Raw genomic sequence first — 14,711 nt, forward strand, 5'->3', positions numbered from 1 at the left:
AGGTTACGATCATCTTTATGAATCCCATATCATAGAATTAAATGTCAAAGATCAAGCATAGTAAACGTGGTAAATGTCTCGCAAACAATTAGTTCCACAGTCTCTTTTACAAGGCCAATGAAGAAACTTCCAGACCCTTCTTTCCTTAGGTATGCACAGAACACAAAAACAACAGGCAGTATTCTTTCTAGATTCTAGAAGGAGCAGTAAGTTGTCTGATTTTGGCCACGGGTGAGAGAGCAGTGGGTGCACAACAAATACAAAGTCAGTTTCTGATACCAGTAGTGACTATTTTAAAGATCACTATTTTTATTTACTTATTCTAAAAAGATAAAAATATTACTTTGATGAAAGCAGTAATTAATTTTTTGATGTTTACATATTAGTAAGTTTGTTTTCAAACAAATAAACTTTACATACATGACCTTGATTTCTATTTAATTTGAAGGAATGCTGGATAGAAAGAAATTTCAAAAAAGCTGATTTTTTTTCAGCTTTTTTGGGGGTAATCTCAATATTTTCAAATTTAAAGCAGGCATTTTCAAAGAACATAGAGAATAAAGATTTATAGAAATGAAACTTGATAAACCTAAGAATTACATGAAACTTGGAAATCGTGTGCTGAATCAATTAAACCAAAAGTTCAACAAGTAGGCCAGCTACCTACTATATAGCAGAAGCTCACTATAAGCAGCATGACTAGCAGAAGTCAAGATATATGTTCCTTTGTTGATCCAAAAGTACGGCAGTCATAGGATTAAATATTCTAACTACAAATGATCATTTACTTTTTAGAGAATTTTTAAAGTACATCTGATATCTAGAGAAACAGGACAGTATCATCTAAGTTGAAATTTTTTTAAAAAACTTTTATTACACAAGACATAAAATAGATTTACTAATGGGTTTTTCAGAAAGATATATAACATTTTCCCTAATATTAGACAGAAAATATATAGTTATGTTTACGACAAAAGTTCCCAAATATTCTGAATTCATAATAGAAATATAGTATAGGCATATGCAAATTAATAAGTGAATATAATGACTATTAAAACCAACTTTTTTCATTGTTTCACAAAAAATATGTGAAACGAAACAATAAAAAGTAAAGCAAAGACATAAAAGGACAATGCTTTTTTTCATTCTCCGACTATAAATTATTTTACTATCTAAGCTTCCATGACAGGCCATGACTGTTTTTTAATAATATAGTTCAATCTATATGATTTTGGGATAGAACAACAAATTCACACTGCTTCAGATTACATATGTTTATTATTATTAAAATAAACGACAAAAATATGCTTAAAATGATAAATATAAAACATTGAATGGCTATTACTACTTTCTTCCTTTTTTTTTTTTTTTTTTTAACACAGTGGCATTACATTAAAGCCCAAAAGATTTACAGAGACCATTAAAAAAAGGCATTTTGCTAACAAATAAGAAGGTAATTTAAAATAAAATCAGTGAACATAAAAATTATATTTAAGTCTAACTTGAAATCTTAAAGACAAACTATGTAATACAAAGCTATAAAATGTATAAAAGCAAATCTATAATACGTTGGATATCCTACTGTGGATGTAAGATACATTTTTTTTTTCTGTGCTTAAATAATACAATTATTTTGCTTTATAAAGATGTGTAGGAAAACATTTTAAAAGAAAACGTGTTTTACCTCCCTCTAAATGGGCATATGGGCATTATGGTATAAGTTATACAAAACATGTTAATGAAACATTCCAAGTGAAATGATAAAGAACACATGAATTTTAATAGTTTAGATCTGACTCATCATCATCATCATCATCATCATCATCACTACTGCTACTGTGAGTCACAATCCACTCCCTGTAGAATTGAATTTTCTGTAAGCATGGTAAAGGAAAGAAGAAGCACAAAGGTTAGTAAAATATGGCAAATTGCTTGAAAACATGTAAGATTATGAAATGTTCAAAGAGTCAGAATAATTTTAAAGCAGATTTTTCAGCTATGACTCAGGCTGTAATTATGGATATAATATTCCATAACTTAATAGACCTAAGACTCAACTCTACTAGTTGGTACAAACTCAATGTATAAATTGGTTTGATGATATCAATAAGGTATTCTATGAATATATTAAAATTCTATTTCTCTAATAGGCAACTCTGACTAGTACGAAAAACTGCAATATGCTACTTTCCAGATAGAAAGGTGCACAATAAAATAATGTATTTTAGATTTAATTATTATATAAATGTATATAATTTTGTGAATACACCTCTTTTAGAAAATAAGAAAATAACATGAGAAACATTTGAAAGTATCAAATATTTTAAGGCACCACCATTATATCACTTACATAAAATCTAGGCAGATGATGAGATGGATTTTAAATCCAGTTTATGTGTCATCTAATTATTTTCCACAGTACTGGTAATTTACATATTTTAAAGTATTTGGTAATAATACACTAGAGCTTTGATTTAAAAAATACCCACTATAATCATACCTGTAAGAAAAAAATGCTAACTGCGACATCCCAAGGTACTTGGTGAATTCCTACAAATATTCCAGCTAATACTGTGTAAATGCTTGCTGAAAAACAAGTAATGGCCCACAAGGGCTGTGGATTTTTAGTCATTTAAATAGCTCTTTTAGCGATTGATGATCAGACTGGCCTTTTAAAAAATAAATATGTATCTTTAGAAGTACGTAGTCAAAAGTCATGCTTTTACATCTCAAAGCTGAAAGCTTCAGAAAACAATGAGAAGGTATATACTTGTCACTGAAATCAAATTATCAACCATGAGAAATTATTGGTATCTCATGGCTTCCTTGTGGGTATTATGTGCTCACTTATAACAAAGATATATTCCTAAACTCTCCTTACTACCCATCCTTACTTCGTACTGTATTTGACTTTTTAGTCTAGTAAAATGTTAGTAACTTGTTAATTGCATTCTAACAAGGGAAAGCAGGTATTGGGTAGAAATATGTTTCGACTGTATGAGCCACAGGTGACTTCTGCAAATTTTTTTACCTTCCAAAGAACAATACACTGTCATTATAGAGACTGCACAATATGTCCATTAGAGCACAACCTCTTAATAGATTACCAGTTCTACCCCAATACACAATTATTTTGATGCTTTAAAAACATTTTAACTACAGTATAAAATCACTTTACTAAATACTGCATATTAATTCTGTGGTTATATTTTAATATATTAGAAGCCTCAGAGAAAGAGTGAGAAGTAGATTTTATACAATACTATGTGCTCTGCAATAGGTAAAATACTGAAGTTTAAATCTTTACCCTGATCACATTATATACCACAGTATTTAAAATATCAAAGCTATAAAGGAAGCTCCATATTCCAATAGTTTATTGCTACAATGAATATGTGCACGCCTACATAACATAATGATCCCTTGTTTGTTTTCAAACAAATGATTTAATTTGGTATTCCACCTCTAAACCACAGAAACAACATTACACTGGTATAGCTTATATATGACTACTAGTTACCTACAGCATAATCCAGGTTTTAAAAAGTTGAATATACCAAGTAAGAAAGTTGTCTAAACAGATGAAATATTCTACCTTCAAAATGTCTATTGTTCCAGAACCTTTTTCTTATTAAAAGATACTGGTTTGCATGTGAACTGCTTATCAAATCCCACAAGTTTTATACAGACTATACTAGAATAAAGCAGGAAGAGAATCATGGCCATTTAAGCATTTTCAAAGGCAAAGTACAATAATCCAAGGGTAATTCACAAGAGCAGTGTTCCTGAGTTTTGTTTTTCCTTCTTCATGTGTAATTGGATATAAGGATTATATCTGGTATAAAAGCTACCAGTGGTTTAATAACCCGGCAACAGAAATGCTTTAATTGGTTAAGTAAGTACCACCAATGACGAGGATATATAAGTACAAAGGCTTTCAACAAATCTAGCAAATCCAGTGCAGAACTAAGAACACCCTATTAAAAAAAAACAGATTCATTAAAATTCCTATTAAAAGTTACCAATACAAAAGGTTTTCTCTGTATTCAAAATACTGTAACAGCTGTACGTAGTTTGTAAATTTTAAGACTAAAATCTACTGTTGGCTTTCACTTGCAAAGTCATGCATTAACTTTTCATATCAAACTTTTTGATGCCTGTAAAAAAGAAAAAAAAATCTTATAGTAAACAAATGTATTTTAAAATCTAAGTAAATATAAGAAACTTATAAGTGGAATTAAGCAAAATAGATAAAAAGCCCATATAATTCAATATATGTTAAATGTCTACTTTAAAAACTTCTAACTTGACTAATTTAATCTTCATTTACAAGATAGTTCTGAATTTACCTGTAACATTTGATTTCCAGTCCCATCCCTCAACCTGTAAGGTCTGATAACTCCATCTTCATTGAAGAACCGAGGAGGTCGCAGACTCTCCACTTCAGAAGTCTCTGTAGCTCTAGAGGAAAAAAAATAACTTGATTTTAAAAGTTATTCAACAACTTGCAAACAAATTATAAAATGCAATTACTAAAAAGAATCTTATTTCAGATTGAATAAAAATATTACATCACTTCTCTAAATTGTTTTTGTAACACAAATAGTGTAAGTTCTCTAGAAAAATACAGAACTATAGTTTGTTAATAGTCTCTTGAACTTTCTTTGTGATAATAATCACAGTATTAGCAATTGTTGCTTTTTCTTTTCCTGTTACATTGTCTAGTTTCTTTAGTATAATGCTAGAAACAAAAGGGGTTTGTAAGCATCCTTGACTCATTCCTGACTACAGGGAAATCTTCTAAGAGTTCTCTGTGAAGTATAGATATAAGCAACTTTTTTTTTTAAGCACCCCTTATCAAGTCAAGAAAGTTCACTGCTATTTTTGGTTTACTAATAGTTCTTTTGTTGTTATGGTTTTTGAAAATCTTAAATAGGCAATGAATTTTAAATAAGAATTTCTTTTCTGGCATTGTTGTAATCACATGGTATATTTTCCTTAATCTATTAATGTTATAAATCACATTGCATAGTTTTCTAATGTTCAAATACTCTCACAGTCCTCCTGGGCCTGACATGTTATTATTGTAAACACATACCCCCAATCCTGGGCAACACACCCACCTCTACAAAGAATAAAAAACTAGCCAGACATGGTGGTGTGCACCACAAGTCCCAGACACTCAGGAAGCTGAGGTGGGAGGATAGTTTAAGCCCCATGCTACTGTACTCCAACCAGAGTGACAGAGTGAGACCCTGTCTAAAAAGAAACAAAAAAAACAAAAAACACACAGTGTATGGGAGTATTATATTTAACATTTTTGCCTGTATGGTCATAAGTGAAAATGTTTCATCTGTTTGTTCACTCAACAAATATCATATACTCAACAATTTTTTTTTTTTTTTTTTTTTTTTGAGATGGAGTCTCTGTTGCCCAGGCTGGAGTGCAATGTTATAATCTCAGCTCACTGCAACCTCCGCCTCCTGAGTTCAAGCGAGTCTCCTGCCTCAGTCACCTGAGTAACTGGGGTTACAGGTGCCCGCCACTGCACCTGGCTAATTTTTGTATTTTTAGCAGAGATGGGGTTTCACCATCTTGGTCAGGCTGGTCTTGAACTCCTGACCTCATGGTCCACCTACCTTAGCCTCCCAAAGTGCTGGAATTAACAAGTGTAAGCCACCATGCCCGGTCAACAAATATTTATTAAGAGATCCCCAACCCCTGGGACTTGAACCAGTACTGGTCCATGGCCTATTAGGAACTGAGCCGCACAGCAGGTGAACAGCAGTGAGCAAGCAACACCACCTGAGCTCCACCCCGTCAGATCAGCAGCAGCAATAGATTCTCATAAGAATGTGAACCCTATTGCCATAAGAGGGATCTAGGTTACACACTCCTCATGAGAATCTGACTAATACCTGATGATCTGAGGGGGAACAGCTTCATCCTGAAATTATGCCTCCTGTTTGGTCTGTGGAAAAATTGTCTTCCACAAAACTGGACCCTGAGGCCAAAAAGGCTGGGGACCACTAACATAATATATACACATGCATGTGCATATACATATTAATAAATTCTCCAATTAAAAACAGAATAGACAGAAATTTTGATTTAACAATATACTACCCACAGGAGACTTGGTTTAGAGTGAAAGACACAAACACGCTGCAACTAAAAAGAAAAAAATATATACAATGTGAACAATAACTAAAAGAAGGCTAGAGTGGCTATGCTAACATCAGAAAAAAATAGCCTTAAAAAATTCTTATTAGACACAAAGAAGGGCATTTTATAATGGAACAAGGGTCAATCCATCAGAGATAAAAAATTATAAACATATAAGCAATTAACAAAAGACCCCCAAATACACAAAATAAAAACAAACATAATTTAAATGACAAAAAGACAATACCACCATAATAGTTAAGGATTTCAGCACCACTACTTTCAAAAATGGATACCAACTAGATGAAAGGTCAGCAAAGAAAAAGAGGACTTGAAGAACGCTATCATCAAACTAGACCTAACAGACGTCTCTAGAACATTCAAACCAACACCAGAATACACACTCTTCTCAAGTGGAATGAAACATTATTCAGGATTAGGTATATATTAGGTCATAAAACATGTCTCAATAATGTAGAATTACTGATTGCTTCTTGGCCTTTTGGCTAAGATTGAATGTACATATAAAACTACTGAGAACAGTCTAGGTGTGGTAGCTCATGCCTGTAATCCCAGCACTTTGGGAGGCCAAGGTGGGCAGATTACTTGAGGTCAGGAGTTCAAGACCAGCCTCACCAACATGGCGAAACCCAGTCTCTACTAATAAGCTGGTTATGGTGGTGCGCGCCTGTAATCTCAGCTACTCAGGAGAATCGATTGAACCTGGGAGGCAAAGGTTGCAGCAAGCCAAAATGACGCCACCTCACTCCAGCCTGGGAGACAGAGTGAGAGTCCATCTCAAAAAAAAAAAAAGTACTGAAAATATACAAGTATGCTATTTGACCACATGGGAGAAAATTAGAAATGTGTAAATAAGAGAATTTTAAGAAATGTAAAAGTGTGTGGAAATTAAAATACAGAAGCATAAATAACAAAATGTCAAAGAAAAAAAAATCACAAGAAAAATTCACTACTTTGAAACAAAAGCAAAAATACAAAATGACAGTGCTCAGAGGGAAATTTATAGATGTGAATGTCTACATTAAAAAAGAAGGTCTGAAATCAATAACTTCACAATTTGAGAAAGTATTACAAACTACAAAATATTATTGAAAGCAATTCAAGAAGACCTAAGTAAATGGAAAGACGTTGCATTTTCATGGATTAAAAAATAACAGTGTTAAGATAGTTACACTCCCCAAATTTCTGCATCAAAATCCCAGCTACCTTTTTTGCAGAAATTGACAAACTGACCCTAAAATTTAAGTAACTTAATGACCATTTCTTTTTAATCTCCTTTTTTCTGTCTTCCTCATTTCCCCAACTTCTAAGGGTTGGTGTGCCTAAAAGCCAAGTCCTTGGACCTCTTTTTTCTCTTTTCAGTCTCATTCCCTTGGTGATCTCACCCAATCTCATGGTTTCAAATACCTTATTATAGGCTCACAGATCTTGAATTTTTACTTCTGAATTGGACCTTTTTTTTGTACTTCAAACTCCTCTACTCAACAATAACTTAATGTCTCTATATGGATGTCTATGAGATATTTTAACCTTAATACATTCAAATGGTAATACCCTCTTTCCCTAAAAAGAATGACAACCTCACCTTTCCAGTGGTACACATAAAAACTTTAGAATTATTCTTCATGATTTTTTTTTCATGATTCTCTTTCATATCCTGCATCCAATTTATCAACTAATCCTATTGCCACTACCTTTAAAATACATGCAGAACATACCTCGAATACTGAACTAGTCACCTCACCATTATCCTGGAGCACTGCAAAAGCCTTTTAAGTGTTGTTTCTGCCCTAATCCCCTGTGGTTAGGCCTCAATGCAGCAGCCAGCTCACATCATTTCTCTGGCTCAAAACCTTTCAATGGCCTCCCATCTTAAGCAAAAACCTAAGTCCTTACAGTGGCTTGCCAAGTCCTATGTGATCTGATCCCTTGTACGTTCCCCATTTTTGAACATCTTTTTCATCTTTCCCCATTCCTCACTCTACTCCAGGCACACTAGTCTTGCTGTTTCTCAAAGAGGCCAAGCACGTTCCTGCACCCGGGCTTTTTAATTGCTGTTCCTTCTGCCCGGGACATTCTTCTCACATGGCTCATCCTTTACTTCTTTCAGGTCTCTCCACAAATACGATTTTATGAGTTAAGCACCCCTGATCACTGTATCTGTAAAATAGCAACCCTCCTCCCTACCATTTTGGATCTCCTTACCTCCTTTAATCTGCTTTACTTTTCTTCATTTTTCATTCTTTAATCTGCTTTTTCTTCTTTAGCATATCATACATTTATCAGTTACTTATTTTTGTCTATTACTCTCCCACTAGAACGTAAGCTGTATGAGCACAGGACCACTGCCAATTGTGTTCACTGCTGGTCCCTTAAGTGATTAGAAAAGTATCTAGATCATAGACAATGAGCCCTAAAATGTGCTGAATCACTATTTACATTTGTATTAGGCAGCTTGTTAAATGTATTCAAATAATCTATTTACTTACTTTTATTCTGTCTTTCTGATCTATCAATTATTATGAAAAATATTAAGTTCTTCCACCATTATTGTACAATTAAAAAGTTCTTACAGTTTTGCCAAGCTGTGCTTTTAAACATTAAGGCTATTTTATGAACTGAGTAGAAGTTTGAAATTGTTACTATCTTCCTACTTAGTAGTTTCTTTTATCATTAGCTAATTACCTTATTTATCCCAAATGATGCTTTTATTGCCTTAATGTCTGTTTCATCTAATATTATTAAGTACATCCTCTTCACAAATATGACATTAGAATGCTTAATGCCAATCATTATCTCCCCAAATTGCATTTTATTATTTTTTAATAATTTGTTTCCAATTTTGCTTTCATGTAGCTCAATTAGATTTATTCAATTTATATTTTTACCTTTGAATCTTGTAACCCATTCTTCCTTTTATTTTCAATGTCTTTCTTCACAAGTACATCCTTTAATAGTTCTTAGTCTTTATTATTTTTTCTAAAAATGTTTCATTGTGCCCTTAATCCCTAAAGGTAATATAGCTGGGTACAGAAATATAAGGTTTTAGATAAATGGAAGGTAATTCTAGTAGTTTTTGGCAGAAGACTTTATATGTTTCAAATTTCTTATGTTTCACTGACTTTTGAGCTTCTCTGATGACTACCACTCAACACATTATATTTATGAAACTGAAGTTACAGGTAGAGGAGACTGAATCTTTTCTCCCCATCTTAATTCTAAATGCCAAAAACACTCAATTATGCTAACTAGTATGAAATACTGGCTTAAGAGGAATAGCTCAAATGATGACAATACATATCCCTATAGAGCAGAAAGCAAGAGAAAATACAAAGGAAAAAGATTAGGAAGATAGTCACCCACCTAACTTTCTAAGATAGTTCTCATTAACATTAATTTTATCATCTGCTGTATGTGTTACAAATTTCTAGGACAGAGGTAACAATAATGAAACCACTAAATTTCAGCCCTACACTAAATTTAATTTGGAAGCAAAGAGAATGTATATTAAAATTACCTGCATAAAGGAAGAGAAAGGGAATGCATATACACACACTATTACCCACTTTGCCCATAGTTCTGCTTTCCACAGTGTCCGTTATCCACTGTCAGCTGTGGTCCAAAAACATTACATGGAAAATTCCAGAAATAAACAATCCCTAAGTTTTAAATTGCATGCTGTTCTGAGTAGTGTGATAAAATCTCTTGCCGCCCTGCTTTGTCCTTCCTGGGATCTGAATCATACCCCTGTCCAGCGTATCCATGCTTTATTCATCACCAGTCCATTAGAGATGTGGTAGCCGAGTCAATTATCAGACTGACTGTTGCAGTATCACAGTGCTTGTGTTCAAGTAATGCTTATTTTACTTTTATTACAGTATATTGTTATAATTGTCTTATTTTATTATTGTTGTTAATCTCTTACTATGCCTAATTTAAACTTTATCATGGGTATGTATGTATAGGAGAAAACCCTGTATATATGGAGTTTGGTACTGTCCAAGGTGATCTCTGCAGATCAAGAGGGACTACTATAACAAATTACAGATCCAAGATGGCCGTTTAGGAACAGCTCAGGATCGCAACTCCCAGTGAAAGCGCAGAGGGTGAGTGGAGGCCGCGTTTTTATTGCCCACAGACTAGGAAATTCCCGGGCAGAGGTGCTCCACGGTCGCCAGCGCGGCTGTTTCGGCCAGCGCGGCTGTGCCGGCCAGCACCGCCGCTTTGCCCCGCGCGGCTGCTTTGTCGGCGCCCCAGAGCCGCGCTTCTCTGTACAAAATACACTGGTCCGGGGGCCCTTTTGGCTGGCGATTGGAAAAAGGGGACTGAGCAGAGAACCAGGACAGTAGATTCCAGGGGAAAAAACAAAAAAAAGCGCCACAAACCTCAGTGCCGCTGTTTAAGCCAGCACAGTGAGTGGCCGCAGGGGAAAACAAACAGACCCCGGCGCCTCTTCAACAGGCGACTGGAACACCAATTTAAAAAAGGCTCTGAGGCAGGGAGCCAGGCGATCAGGCTCGGCTGGCCCCACCCCTACAAAAGAACAGCAATCAGAAACTCTGGATTGAGAGTTTCACAGCAAGCGCAGCTGAACCCGGGACGGTCCAGCTCTGTGGGGGAGGGACGTCCGCCATTACCGAGGCAGCCCGCCGTTGCCAAGGCAACCCGCCATTGCTGAGGCAGCCCGCCGTTGCCAAGGCAACCCGCCACAGCAGAGACTCCGCCCCAACAGAGGCGGGCCACCATCCCCAAAGCAGTTCTAACTACACCCATATAAACAGGACTGCAGGGAAGTTCACTCGGCAGCTGGGCGGAGCCCACAGCAGCTCAGCAAAGCTGCTATAGGCCGACAGTGACTAGGCTGCCTCCTTGCTGGGCTGGACAGGTCTGAAGGAGAAAAAAAAAAAAAAAAGAAGGCGGCAGCATAACGGAAACTCATAAATAAAGCCCTAAATCCCTGGGACAGAGCACCTGGGAACAGAAAGCAGTTTATGAGTTCTGCTGCAGCAGACCTAAACATACCTGCCCAGCAGCTCTGAATGAACAACAGAGCTCACAGCTCACCATTTGAGCTCCTATAAAGGAGAGACCGTCTCCTCAAGCAGCTCCCTGACCCCTATATATCCAAAAAGACACCTCATAAAAGACAGATCAGATTGACACTAGGCGGAAATCCTTCTGGGACAAAGATAGCAGAAGAAGAAAACTGGTAACAACCCTTGCTGTTCAGCAGCTGCTGCAGGTGAACCCCAGGCAAGCAGGGCCTGGAGTGAACCTCAGCAGACCTACAGCAGAGGGGCCAGACTGTCAGAAGGAAACCAAGAAACAGAAATAACCTCATCATCAACAAACAGACTGTCAATCTGAAAGATTTGAGACCCAATCTGAAAGCCAACAACCACAAAGTCGACAGGTGGATAAATCCTTAAAGATGGGAAGAAACCAGCGAAAAAAGGATGAAAACACCCCAAACCAGAACACCTCCCCTCCTAAAAGGGATCACAACTCCTCACCAGCAAGGGAACAAAGTTGGAGGGAGAACGAGTGTGATGAAATGACAGAATCAGACTTCAGAAGGTGGGTAGTAAGAAACTTCTGTGAACTTAAAGAACATGTTCTAACCAAATGCAAAGAAACTAAGAACCTTGAAAAAAGATTTGACGAAATGCTAACGAGAATGGACAAAATAGAAAGGAATATAAGTGAATTGATGGAGCTGAAAAACGCAACACGAGAACTTCGTGAAGCATGCACAAGTATCAACAGCCGAATGGACCAAGCAGAAGAAAGGATATCAGAGGTCGAAGATCAACTCAATGAAATAAAACGGGAAGGCAAGACTGGAGAAAAAAGGGTAAAAAGGAATGAACAAAGTCTCCAAGAAATGTGGGACTATGTGAAAAGACCTAATCTACGTTTGATAGGCGTACCCGAATGCGACGAAGAGAATGAATCCAAGCTGGAAAATACTCTTCAGGATATTATCCAGGAAAACTTCCCCAACCTAGCAAGGCAGGCAAACATTCAAGTCCAGGAAATACAGAGAACACCACAAAGATATTCGTCAAGAAGAGCAACCCCAAGGCACATAATCATCAGATTCACCAGGGTCGAAATGAAGGAGAAAATACTAAGGGCAGCCAGAGAGAAAGGTCGGGTTACCCATAAAGGGAAGCCCATCAGACTCACAGCAGACCTCTCAGCAGAAACCCTACAAGCCAGAAGAGAATGGGGGCCAATATTCAACATCCTTAAAGAAAAGAACTTTCAACCCAGAATCTCCTATCCAGCCAAACTAAGCTTCATAAGTGAAGGAAAAATAAAATCCTTTGGGAACATGCAAGTACTCAGAGACTTCGTCACCACCAGGCCAGCTCTACAACAGCTCCTGAAAGAGGCTCTACACATATAAAGGAACAACAAGTACCAGCTCAACTAAACGGCAAAACAGTCAGCTAGCACCAAAATGGCAGTATCAAATTCACACATAACAATATTAACCCTAAATGTAAATGGACTAAATGCCCCAATCAAAAGACAGACTGGCAAATTGGATAAAAAGACAAAACCCATCGGTGTGCTGTATCCAGGAAACCCATCTCACATGCAAGGATACACTAAGGCTCAAAATAAAGGGATGGAGGAAGATTTACCAAGCAAATGGAGAGCAAAAAAAAGCAGGAGTTGCAATTCTCATCTCTGATAAATTAGACTTTAAAGCAACAAAGATCATAAGAGACAAAGAGGGACATTACATAATGGTAAAAGGATCAATGCAACAAGAAAAGCTAACGATCCTAAATATATACGCACCCAATACAGGAGCACCCAGATACATAAGGCAAGTTCTTAATGACTTACAAAGAGACTTAGACTCCCACACAATAATAGTGGGAGACTTTAACACCCCATTGTCAACATTAGACAGATCAACCAGACAGAAAATTAACAAGGATATCCAGGACTTGAACTCAGACCTGGACCAAGCAAACCTAACAGACATTTACAGAACTCTCCACCCCAAATCCACAGAATATACATTCTTCTCAGCACCACATCACACCTACTCTAAAATTGACCACATAATTGGGAGTAAATCACTCCTCAGCAAATGCAAAAGAATGGAAATCGTAACAAACAGTCTCTTAGACCACAGTGCAATCAAGTTAGAACTCAGAATTCAAAAACTAACTCAGAACCGCACAGCTTCATGGAAACTGAACAACTTGCTCTTGAATGTTGACTGGATAAACAATGAAATGAAGGCAGAAATAAAGATGTTCTTCGAAACCAACGAGAATGAAGACACAACATACCAAAATCTCTGGGACACATTTAAAGCGGTCTCTAGAGGAAAATATATAGCAATAAGTGCCCACATGAGAAGCAAGGAGAGATCAAAAATTGACACCCTATCGTCAAAACTGAAAGAGCTAGAGGAGCAAGATCAAAAAAACTCAAAGTCTAGCAGAAGACAAAAAATAGCTAAGATCAGAGCAGAACTGAAGGAGATAGAGACACAAAAAACCCTTCAAAAAATCAATAAATCCAGGAGCTGGTTTTTTGAAAAGATCAACAAAATAGACAGACCACTAGCCAGATTAATAAAAAAGAAAAGAGAGAATAACCAAATTGATGCAATAAAAAACGATCAAGGGGATATCACCACAGATTCCACAGAAATTCAAACCATTATCAGAGATTATTACAAACAACTTTACGCACACAAACTAATAAACCTGGAAGAAATGGATAAATTCCTGGACACTTGCCTCCTGCCAAGCCTAAACCAGGAAGAAGCCGAAACCCTAAACAGACCCATAAAAAGGTCTGAAGTTGAGGCAGCAATTAAGAGCTTACCACCCAAAAAAAGCCCAGGTCCAGATGGGTTCACAGCTGAATTCTACCAGACATACAAAGAGGAGCTGGTACCATTCCAAACAATACAAAAAGAGGGAATTCTTCCCAAATCATTTTATGACACTAACATCATCCTGATTCCAAAACCCGGCAGAGACTCAACAAGAAAAGAAAACTTCAGGCCAATATCCATGATGAACATAGATGCAAAAATCTTCAATAAAATACTGGCAAGCCGATTGCAACAGCACATCAAAAAGCTTATCCACCATGATCAAGTAGGCTTCATCCCGGGGATGCAAGGCTGGTTCAACATACGCAAGTCTATAAACGTAATTCACCACATCAAAGAACTAAAACAGATTTACAAGAAAAAAACTAACAAGCCCATTCAAAAGTGGGCAAAGGATATGAACAGACACTTTACAAAAGAAGACATACGTGAGGCCAACAAACATATGAAAAAATGCTCATCATCACTGGTCATCAGAGAAATGCAAATCAAAACTACATTGAGATACCATCTCACGCCAGTTAGAATGGCGATCATTAAAAAATCTGGAGACAACAGATGCTGGAGAGGATGTGGAGAAATAGGGACACTTTTACACTGTTGGTGGGAGTGTAAATTAGTTCAACCATTGTGGAAGACAGTGTGGAGATTC

The 14,711-nt window shown here is 36.5% G+C and overlaps 1 protein-coding gene across 3 annotated transcripts in view; it reads right to left on the reverse strand.

Moving 5' to 3' along the window:
• VPS13A (vacuolar protein sorting 13 homolog A) overlaps positions 1-14,711 on the reverse strand; it is a 242,787-nt gene that overhangs the window by 33,438 nt on the left and 194,638 nt on the right. The window contains exons 68-69 of one of the 3 annotated variants that reach the window (XM_032290654.1): positions 4,350-4,461; positions 1,377-1,874 (exon numbers count right to left, since the gene is read on the reverse strand). In XM_032290654.1, the coding sequence (XP_032146545.1) occupies positions 1,779-1,874; positions 4,350-4,461 (208 nt within the window). In that variant the 3' untranslated portion in view covers positions 1,377-1,778. Of the gene's footprint in view, positions 1-1,376; positions 4,158-4,349; positions 4,462-14,711 lie in introns of those variants that run through there. The other 2 variants (XM_032290655.1, XM_032290653.1) reach the window with 2 other exon arrangements.

This window comes from Sapajus apella, unplaced genomic scaffold (genome assembly GCF_009761245.1).
Source record: "Sapajus apella isolate SASKATOON/1434 unplaced genomic scaffold, GSC_monkey_1.0 scaffold24, whole genome shotgun sequence".
Classification (NCBI taxonomy): domain Eukaryota; kingdom Metazoa; phylum Chordata; class Mammalia; order Primates; family Cebidae; genus Sapajus; species Sapajus apella.